General features: G+C 57.9%; 1 protein-coding gene across 1 annotated transcript; it reads left to right on the forward strand.

Moving 5' to 3' along the window:
* Positions 1-450: 450 nt before the first annotated feature.
* Positions 451-5725, forward strand: TUBB4A (tubulin beta 4A class IVa). Its single transcript, XM_072787597.1, has 4 exons — positions 451-634; positions 1123-1231; positions 1344-1454; positions 4103-5725. The coding sequence occupies exons 1-4, from the start codon at positions 578-580 to the stop codon at positions 5158-5160; spliced, it is 1335 nt and encodes a 444-aa protein (XP_072643698.1). The 5' UTR covers positions 451-577; the 3' UTR covers positions 5161-5725.
* The last annotated feature ends 4682 nt before the right edge of the window (positions 5726-10407 follow it).

Here is a 10407-nt window from a genome sequence, read left to right on the forward strand (position 1 = left end):
GAATGCAGCTTCAAGACCAACCCTCCAGGGACCGACCCCCGCCCTGCCCTGCAGACGGACCGCAGCAGCTCGGGAGCCCCCCCAGCTCGCCCCCCCCCCCGCCCCCCGGGAGTCCTCACGGTAGACGCAAGGGTTCTGGCAAACAAGACCGAAGCGGAACGGGCCGGCCGGCGACGGTTGAGAAACTGAGGCAGGGCCGGCCGGGCGGGAGGAGGATGGGGGGGAGGCCGCTCTCCGCGCGGGGGGAGACGAGGTGCGGCGGGGCTTGGGGGCCGCGGTGGGGGCGCACGGGGCCCTGGCGCGCCCCAGCCGGTGCCCGCGGAGGCCTGGGGGCCGCGGGGGAGGGACATCCCTCCGTCCCGGGGCGGGACCAGGGGGCGGAGCGGCCCGGTGACCGGCGGTGACGCGGGCCCCGCCCGCTCATATAGAGGCGCCCCGGGGGCGCAGGGACCGAGCTCCGCCGCCGCCGCCGCCGCAGCCTCGCCCGCCGGGCGCCCCGCAGCTCCCAGCTCCCAGCTCCCAGCTCCCAGCTCCCAGCATCCGCGCCGCCGCCGCCGCCGCCCCCAGCGCCACCGCCATGCGGGAGATCGTGCACCTGCAGGCCGGCCAGTGCGGCAACCAGATCGGAGCCAAGGTGCGCGGGGGCCGGGCCACGAGCCCCGCAGAGCCCCCCACCGGGGGCTTCCCGCAGGGCTGGGGTCCCCGGGAGGCCGGCACCCCCGGGGACCGCGGGGGGCGGGGGCAGGGCCAGGCTGGGAACAAAGAGGGCGGTGGGGGTGGGGCCCAGCCTTCTGTGCGCTGGCCACAGCTGGCTTCACAGCTGGCCGCTGTCCTCTCCACGCGCACAAAGAGACCCTGCCCCTCCCCGCGGCTGCAGCCTGGGCGAGCTGACACCAGCAGGCTGGGCTGAGGTGGTGACTCCGCTCCTCCCCGCCCCCACCTCTCCCTTCTTGCTGCCTCATCCCTGCCTCCCCACGAGGCCTCTGGGTCCCCTCTTCACCTTGCCAGGGGGGACAGGTGGCAGCTAGGGAGGTGGTTGGAGGTTCGTGGGCCCAGAGAGGCAGGGACAGGCCAAGCCGCCTGCTTCCCCTCCCTCTCTCCTCACCACCACCATCCCTCTAGTTTTGGGAGGTGATCAGTGATGAGCATGGCATCGACCCCACGGGCACATACCACGGGGACAGTGATCTGCAGCTGGAGAGAATCAACGTATACTACAACGAGGCCACAGGTAGGGCTCAGGGGGCACCTGCGGGGGTGGTGGGTGGGGAGGCTGGGAGGGGACAGGATGCTGGTGCCCGGCACTCCGCCACCCCAGCTGCCCTCCATCTGCTTCCCTGCAGGAGGAAATTATGTTCCCAGAGCGGTGCTGGTGGACCTGGAGCCTGGCACCATGGACTCTGTTCGCTCCGGGCCCTTCGGCCAGATCTTCCGGCCTGACAACTTTGTGTTTGGTGAGTTCTAGGCATGGGAAGCCCCCCTGTTCCTTTCACTTCCAAATACTTAGTGGAAATTCTTCACATAGCATGGGAGACGTCAGTGCTAATCGCAGGGCCCCACGGCCCAGTGGGGCAGGCCGACAGGGCAGTCAGGCTGTGACGCGTGACACACAGGTCACTGCGGGAGCCCAGGACAGGCATCTGATATGGGGGAGGGTGTACAGAAGGCTTCCTGGAGGAGGTGGCATTTTAATTTAACAGTATGGACTGGAGCCAGGCTGCCTGGGTGAAAATGCCAGCTCTGCCATTTCATGCATCCAACAAATAACTTATTGAGCACCTACCGCATACCAGGTCCTGCTGTTACCCCCAGATGAACAAAGCAGACAAAACTCTCTACCCTACCGGAGCCAACTTCCCAGTGGAGGGAGATGGGCAAGAGAGGAGATAAACAAGTAAAATTCAGCCACCGATTGAGCCAGCTGGGTGACTTAAGAGGGGCTCTTGGATCTCTCTGTGCCCCAGTCTCCACATCTTTAAAACAAAAAGACCTACCTGAAAAAATAAATAAATAAATAAATAAATAAATAAATACATACATACATACATACATACATACATAAAAAAGACCTGTCAGGATGGGAGGCTGAAAGCCATTAATATGCGCAGAGCACTTAGAACAATGCTGAGTGGAGAGCAAAAGGTAAATAAGCATTTGAGGTTTTCACTGCCATCATTAATACCTCCAGCCTAAAATAAGAGTGGGACACAGGCTAACCCAGACACTGAAGGGGGAAAGATGTGCAAGAGAGAGGGAACAGCACATGAAGACCACAGACACATTTGTGGCCCTCAGATTCGAGGCGCACGCACACTCTGTGAAGATCCTTCTCTGAAACCTTCCCTGGTGCCTCCCAGGTCAGGCTGGCTGCACACCCCCACTTGGCCTCAGGCCCCAGGCCCCACCCTCTCCCCCAGCACCCCGGGCACCTCTCTTCCTCAGAGCAGGGTGGTTTGTCGAGGCTGAAGTCTAGACATTGACAAGACAAGCTGTGTGACCTTGGACAAGCGACTCCCCCTCTCTGGTCTGTGGGATGATTCAGCAAGATAATGATCCTCCTGTGTGGATACGGCTGTGGTAGGACTAAATAATGTTGGCCACAGGGTGCGAGGGGTTCCCATGGAGGGCTCCATGGGGACCACGGAATTCTATGGGTTCCAGGAGAGAGGGGAGGGGAGGCAGTAGTAAAAGTGTGGAGTCAGGAGCCAGATTGCCTGGCCATCCTGTTTTCTCTGAGGCTGTGACCTGGCACAGAGACCTGAAGGAAGAGTCAACCATGTGACTATCTGGGGGAAAGGGCATCCCAGGCAGAATGAAGAGCAGGTGTAAAGATCCTGGGCGGCATCAGGCCTGGTGTGCTGGAGGAACAACAAAGAGGCCTGTGTGGCTAGAGCAGGGTGAGCATGCTGGAGAGAGGGAGGAGGCAAGTGCAGGTAGGTGACAGGTCACTCAGGGCCCTGTGGGCTGCGGGGGGACTTGGGCTTGCACCTTGAAGGAGGTGGGAGCCCCGGAGCCTTGCCGGTAGACGCGGGCAGGGCCTGACTCACGGGCGCCCTCTGGTGGCTTAGAGAACAGACTTTGGGGTGTAGGGTGGAGATGAAGGTGGGAACCAGTCCAGCGCAGGGTTGATGAAGTCAGACCAGGGTGGAGTCAGAGGAGGGGATGAGAAGAAATGTTACATTTTCATGAAAATACCAGCCCATATTCTAACACTAATCCTTGTCCTCCCGGAGCTCACACTTCCCTGTGACATTACGGGCAATAAACATGATTAATAGGGCAGCACAGGTTTGTCAGTACTTTGAGGAAAAAAAAAAAAAAAAAAACAGGGAAGAGGACTGAAAAATGGGAGGGGTTGCGGTTGTATATAGGGTGGTAAGGGAGACCCTCACTGAGGGTGACAGAGCACTGGAGGAGGAGAGAGCCGCGTGGGTATCTGCGGGTAAGAGCATTTCAGCCAGAGGGAATGTGTGTGCAAAGGCCCTGGGGCAGGACTGTGGGTGGTGTGTTGGAGGAACGGCAAGGAGGACCCTGTGGCTGGAGCAGAGTGAGCGAGAAGGGAGAGAGAGAGAGAGAGAGAGAGAGAGAGAGAGAGAGGAGGTGACGGCAGGGAGGGGAAGTGGCAAGTCCTGCAGGGCCTTGCCGGCTGAGGGACGGACGTGGGCTCTTGTTATAGACAGAGCTGGGTTTTGAGCCAACGTGGGATGGTTTTGAGCCAAAGTGGGGCAGGAATCCATTCGGGTTCTAACAGAATCCCTCTGGCTGCTGGCTGAAGAGGGGCAGGCGTGGAAGCAGAGGGAAGGATTAACCATGAGACTAATAAAAACAGGGGCGGCCCGGGTGGCGCGCAGCGGTTTAGCGCCGCCTGCAGCCCGGGGTGTGATCCTGGAGACCCGGGATCGAGTCCCTCGTCGGGCTCCCTGCGTGGGGCCTGCTGCTCCCTCGGCCTGCGTCTCTGCCTCTCTCTCGCTCTCTCTGATTGAATAAATAAATAAAAATTCAAAAACAAAAAAATGTCCTTATTCAAGTGCTAGGATGGCCTGGGTGGCGTTGGGGTCGAGCTCTCCTCCCCTCTCCCCTCTCCCCCCTCCCCCCTCCGCAGGCCAGTCCGGAGCCGGCAACAACTGGGCCAAGGGCCACTACACGGAGGGCGCCGAGCTGGTGGACGCGGTCCTGGACGTGGTGCGGAAGGAGGCCGAGAGCTGCGACTGCCTGCAGGGCTTCCAGCTGACGCACTCGCTGGGCGGCGGCACGGGCTCGGGCATGGGCACGCTGCTCATCAGCAAGATCCGCGAGGAGTTCCCGGACAGGATCATGAACACCTTCAGCGTGGTGCCGTCGCCCAAGGTGTCGGACACGGTGGTGGAGCCCTACAACGCCACGCTGTCGGTGCACCAGCTGGTGGAGAACACGGACGAGACCTACTGCATCGACAACGAGGCCCTGTACGACATCTGCTTCCGCACCCTGAAGCTGACCACGCCCACCTACGGCGACCTCAACCACCTGGTGTCGGCCACCATGAGCGGCGTCACCACCTGCCTGCGCTTCCCGGGCCAGCTCAACGCCGACCTGCGCAAGCTGGCCGTGAACATGGTGCCCTTCCCGCGCCTGCACTTCTTCATGCCCGGCTTCGCGCCGCTCACCAGCCGCGGCAGCCAGCAGTACCGCGCGCTCACGGTGCCCGAGCTCACGCAGCAGATGTTCGACGCCAAGAACATGATGGCCGCGTGCGACCCGCGCCACGGCCGCTACCTGACGGTGGCCGCCGTCTTCCGCGGCCGCATGTCCATGAAGGAGGTGGACGAGCAGATGCTGAGCGTGCAGAGCAAGAACAGCAGCTACTTCGTCGAGTGGATCCCCAACAACGTCAAGACGGCCGTGTGCGACATCCCGCCGCGCGGCCTCAAGATGGCCGCCACCTTCATCGGCAACAGCACGGCCATCCAGGAGCTGTTCAAGCGCATCTCGGAGCAGTTCACCGCCATGTTCCGGCGCAAGGCCTTCCTGCACTGGTACACGGGCGAGGGCATGGACGAGATGGAGTTCACCGAGGCCGAGAGCAACATGAACGACCTGGTGTCCGAGTACCAGCAGTACCAGGACGCCACGGCCGAGGAGGGCGAGTTCGAGGAGGAGGCCGAGGAGGAGGTGGCCTAGGGCTGCGCCAGCGCCGGGCCGGGGAGCCCTCGCCCCTCCGCCCCTCCTCCCCTCCTCCCCTCCTCCGCCCCTCCTCCGCCCCTCCTCCCCGGAGCCCAGGAGCCTGGCTTCCCACTCACGCTGGGGGTGGGGGTCGGGGAGCTGGCTGACCTTTGACCCGGGAGCCCCGCTTCACCAGTGACCCGGCAAGCCTACCTTTAACCCACTCCGACCTCTCCTCCACCTTTGACCTCCCCCACGAACCCCTCTGTGCCCCCAGACCCCGGAGTCCCGGAGTCCCAGCTTGCCGCCGAGCCTCCACCTCCCGGCCTCACCCTTGACACTGGCAGCCCCACCTCCCCTCCCCTGAGCGCCCTCCCCCCCTTCCTCTTTCCTCCCACCCCCCCCCAACTCCCTCCCCTCTGCTCTCCCAACCTCGGTTCCCGCCCACTCCCCCCCCCCCAGTGGTGGAGGGCTGCGTGCTGTGCTGCCGAGAGAGCAGACCCTGAGCATGTGAGCCAAAGGCCTCCCCACCCCCCTCCCCTCTGCTTCACCTGCAATAAATAAACTATTGTCCTGCCCTGTTTCTGCCCGGAGCCTTTTTCATCTCCCTGTGGGAGGGTCAGGAAGTGAGCCTTATGGGATGCAACTGGGTGGGGAAGAGGGAGCCTCTGATCTGGGGGCGGTGGGGAGCCAGGCAGAGATTTCAGAGTCCCACAGAGCAGGCTAGACCACTAAGGATCTGTGTGGGGTTAAGTAAGCCACTTGCCATCTCTGAGCCTGGATTTGTTCAGAAGGGGCAGGTAGAAGGAGGGCATCGGTTCTCCCCCAAGTTCTGGGGCATCCTCGCAGCAGGGTGCCCGGTTCCCCGGGAGCCACCATCCCAGGAAAGCGAGGCCTTTTTCTGCTAGCTTCAGAAGTGACCGTGTGAGTGTCCTCTGGACTCCTAGTCGACAGGGTCACAAAGGTCTACTACCCAGGTTCAAGGGGATGGGATGTACACCCCACCTCTTAAGGGTAGAGGTGAGATTCCAGAAGGGCATGTGGGATGGGAGCTATCGCCGTGACCGGCTTTGGAAATTGCAGCCTGCCACACGGAGGCTCTTGCCCAAAGTCCACTGGCTATTTTTTTTTTTTTTTTTTTTTATGATAGTCACACAGAGAGAGAGATTGAGAGGCAGAGACACAGGCAGAGGGAGAAGCAGGCTCCATGCACCGGGAGCCCAACGTGGGATTCAATCCCGGGTCTCCAGGATCGCGCCCTGGGCCAAAGGCAGGTGCCAAACCGCTGCGCCACCCAGGGATCCCTCCACTGGCTATTAAGTGGTGAGCTGGGGCTCAAGCCCTGACATGATAAGTCTAGAACACTGATTCCCCTTTATCAGCCAGAGTTCAGCGTAAGGGCCGTGGTAGGCATATTCAGCAGAGAAGGATTTAATAGAAGGATTTAGGGGCTTATAGCATTGTTGGAGGGACTGAAGGAGTGGGCTTATTTCTTAAACTTTAGCATGCAAAAGGCTCACCAAGAAGTGGCACCTGGCTGGCTCAGGGGGTAGAACACACGACCCTTGGGCTCAGGGTTGTCAGGGTCGCCACCTCAAGCCCCAGGTTAAATGTAGGGCTTACGTTAAAAAAATAATAAGTAAAAAAAAAAAAAAATCTCCAGGAAAACTTGGCTACAGCACAGCTTCCTGGGTTCTACCATAGAGTTCCTGGTTTAGTAGGTTTGGGGGGGGGGGTGAGGCCCAAGCCTTCACATTTTTAAAAATATTTTATTTGGGGGGCACCTGGGTGGCTCAGTGGTTGAGCGTCTGCCTTTGGGTCAGGTCATGACCCCAGGGTCCTGGGATCAAGTCCCACATCGGGCTCCCCACAGGGAGCCTGCTTCTCCCTCTGCCTGTGTCTCTCCCCCTCTCTAGGTGTCTCTCATGAATAAATAAATAAAATCTAAAGAAAGAAGAAGGAGGAGAAGGAGAAGGAGAAGGAGAAGGAGAAGAAGAAGAAGAAGAAGAAGAAGAAGAAGAAGAAGAAGAAGAAAAGAAGAAGAAGAAGAATTATTTATTTTTAAGTTATCTCTATACCCAACTCAGGGCTCACACCCACCACCCCAGAATCAAGAGTTGTGTGCTCCCCCCACTCAGCCACCCGAGCACCCCCAGACTTTGCATTTTTAACAAGCTCCCAGGTGATGGTGGTGATGCTGCCTATGAAACCACATTCTGAGCAGCCCTCGAACAGGCTGGAACATCACAGAGCTGAGCCACCAGGGAACTGCTTCCTCTGCTCCGTGAGAAAGGTGGAGAATCGAGAGGCTGCCACCAGATTCACAGAATCCAAGCACACCTCCCGACACCCACAAAACCTGGAAATAGGTACAGGCACACACGCACACACTCACTCTGCCTTCCAAATCTTGCGAGCATTTCTAAGTTGCTAGAACCTCATCTGCATCCAGAACCAGAGCTGGAAAGAAGTCTAGGAAAAAAATTTTTTTTTCATATTTTTCACTTCTGCAATTCCACAGGAAGGCGAACCAGCAGGAGGAGAAGGCAGGAGGAGAGAGGTTGAGAGCCACTCAGCTATCTCCACCACACTCTGCTGGGCCACCAGACCCAGGCCGGCCTTCTGGACCCCTGACTGGGTCCCCTCTCCGCAGCCAGGAGGAAGAAGTATAGGGAAGACAGCGTGGATCCCCAGACCCCAGCACCCCCCAGTGGGCAGGCACAGCACAGTGCTGATTGGTGGGGCAGAAAGATGGGATGACCGGGCAGTGAGCTTGGCTCCTTTATCATCACAAACCTTAGGTGGCAGCAAAAGAACTCCTTCTACTCCCCAAACATCCCCTTCTCCAGTAATGGGCACCATCCAGTTGCTCAAACCCCAAAGCGAGGAGTCAGCCTTGATTCTTTGTTTCCCGTGCCCAGCACCCTCTTCCTATCTTTTGCTGAGTCTAGTTGTCTCTGTCTCCAAAGTGTGTCCCAAATTTGACCCCTTCTCCCCACTTGTCTATACCCTGGCCTAAGCCACCACTGTTCCTCATCCCGAAACCTCCTCCCACCCATCGCTGCCCTGGCCCCCTGCCGCCACCCCAGCCACCCTGAAGTCAGTCCCCCTTCCACATCAGCCAGAGAGGAGCCTGTATATGCAAATAAGAGCCTGTCCCTCCCCGGCTCAAACCTTCCCACAGCTCTCCCTACACTCAGACTGAAACCCAAACTCTCACCTTGGTCTCCACCCACTACTGACTACATCCCTATCACCCTCCCCCGTCGCTCATTAAGCTGAGACTGCAGTGACCTTTCTGGTGCTCAATCAAATCAAGCTTGAGCCAACACTGTACCTGCCATTCCGCTACTTTTTTTCCAGAGGTGCTCACTCACGACCGGCCACTTCTGGTCTGCGGGCTTCAGTTCCTTCAAATGTCACTTCCTCGGAGCAACCCGCCCTGGGGAATACAAATTAGCACCCAGCCCCTCCCCGTCCACTCTCTTGTTTCATTTCTCTGATGGCGCCTCTTGCTAACTCCAATGATCTTGTCTATTTGTACACGTGTTTCTTTTGTCTGTCCTCTTGCGTCCCCACTGGCGTGTACGCTTCACGAGGACAGGAATCTTGTCTACCTGGGCCACCACGTGCCTCGGAACAGCCGGATTCAACACAGGCCTTCCGTAATTCTTTGTTGCACGAATGAGCACGTGCACCATAGATGTTCTGATTTCCTCATTTTACAGTGAGAAAAATGAAAGCCCAGAAAGTACAGAAGGCGGCTTTTCGGATGGCCTCCCGAGAGGCCCATCTCCCCTTCCCATGCCCTTGTGTGATCCCCTCACTGACTGGGGGCTGGACCTGGTGATGGCTTCTGACCCATGGGGTAGGTCAGAGGTGTTGGGATACCGCTTCCCAGTGGAAGTGACAAAAGACCGTCACTGCCAACGCGATGGGCTCTCTGGCCTTCTTAGCCCTCTTGCTGTGGTGAAGCAAGCACATGACAGACAGTAAGGTCCACGTGGCAAAGAACCGAGCCCAGCCAGCAGCCAGCAGGGACCTGAGACCCTCAGTTCAACAATCCCCAATGAACCCAGTCCTGCCAACAGCCATATGGTGAGCTTCAGAGCAGACCCCTCCTCCGGTTGGTCCTACAGATGAGACCACAGCCTGATGGACACCTCACTACAGCTAAGCGACCTTGCCATCGAGGACTCCAATAAGCTGTGCCCGGAGTCCTGGCCCCCACAGAAACTGTCAGATGACAAATGTGTGTTCTCTTATGCCACTAACTCTAGGGCCATTTGTTACACAGCGATAGATAATACTGAGAGGTCAGATGACTTGCCTGAGGCCACACAGATCTTAAAGAAGGAAGTCAGTAACTTCATCAGAAGAGAGAGTTCTAGGCTTCATCAGTAGAAGAGAGAGTTCTAGGCTTAGGCCAGGGTATAGACAAGTGGGGAGAAGGGGTCAACTTGCCTGAGGCCACACAGATGTTAAGAACAAAGTCTGTAACCAGATACCAGTATCTGGTACTTGCTTCCGCAATACCAGATAGAACACATCAAAAGTTCAATTCTGGCCTCATACTAAACATTTTACATGAACTCTCTCGTGGAGCTCACGGGATCTGTGAGACAGACACCGTATCCACCTATGGTACAGATGCAGAAACCAGGCTGGACAGAGAATCGTGCCCTGAGATCACACATCAGAGACATCAATTCTTTTTTTTTTTTTTTTTTTTAGCCCCACCTCCTCGGTATGCCATTGGGTATTTGTTCTGAATTGGAGTGGATTTCAGAAACGAAGAAAGACTCAGGACATCTCTGCGGACTCCAGGCCTCAGTCCGTCAGGGCCGCTATACCAGAACACCACAGGCTGGGTGAATACAAACAACACACATTTACTTCTCACAGTTCTCAAGACCGCAAGTCCAAGATCAAGGCACCAACAGATTCCATGTCTGGTGAGGACCCACTCCCTGGTTCACAGAGACAGCCGTCTTCTCACTGTGTCCTCATGTGCCAGAAGGGGCGAGGGAGCTTTCTGGGGTCTTATAAGGGCACTCATCCCATCGGTGAGGGCTCTACCCTCATGGCCTAGTCAATTGGCCCCACCTCCTAATACCATCATCTTGGGGGGTGGAACTCAATCTGTGAATTTGGGGAAAGACACAAATTCATTCAGTGTCTAGCAAGGTCTAAGAGTGTGAGAAGAGAGAGGGGGAAGGCCGATGTGCCATCATCCCCAGGCCTGGCTGTGGTCCAGCCTCCCTG

The sequence above is a fragment of the Canis lupus genome, chromosome 19 (assembly GCF_048164855.1).
Source record: "Canis lupus baileyi chromosome 19, mCanLup2.hap1, whole genome shotgun sequence".
NCBI lineage: Eukaryota > Metazoa > Chordata > Mammalia > Carnivora > Canidae > Canis > Canis lupus.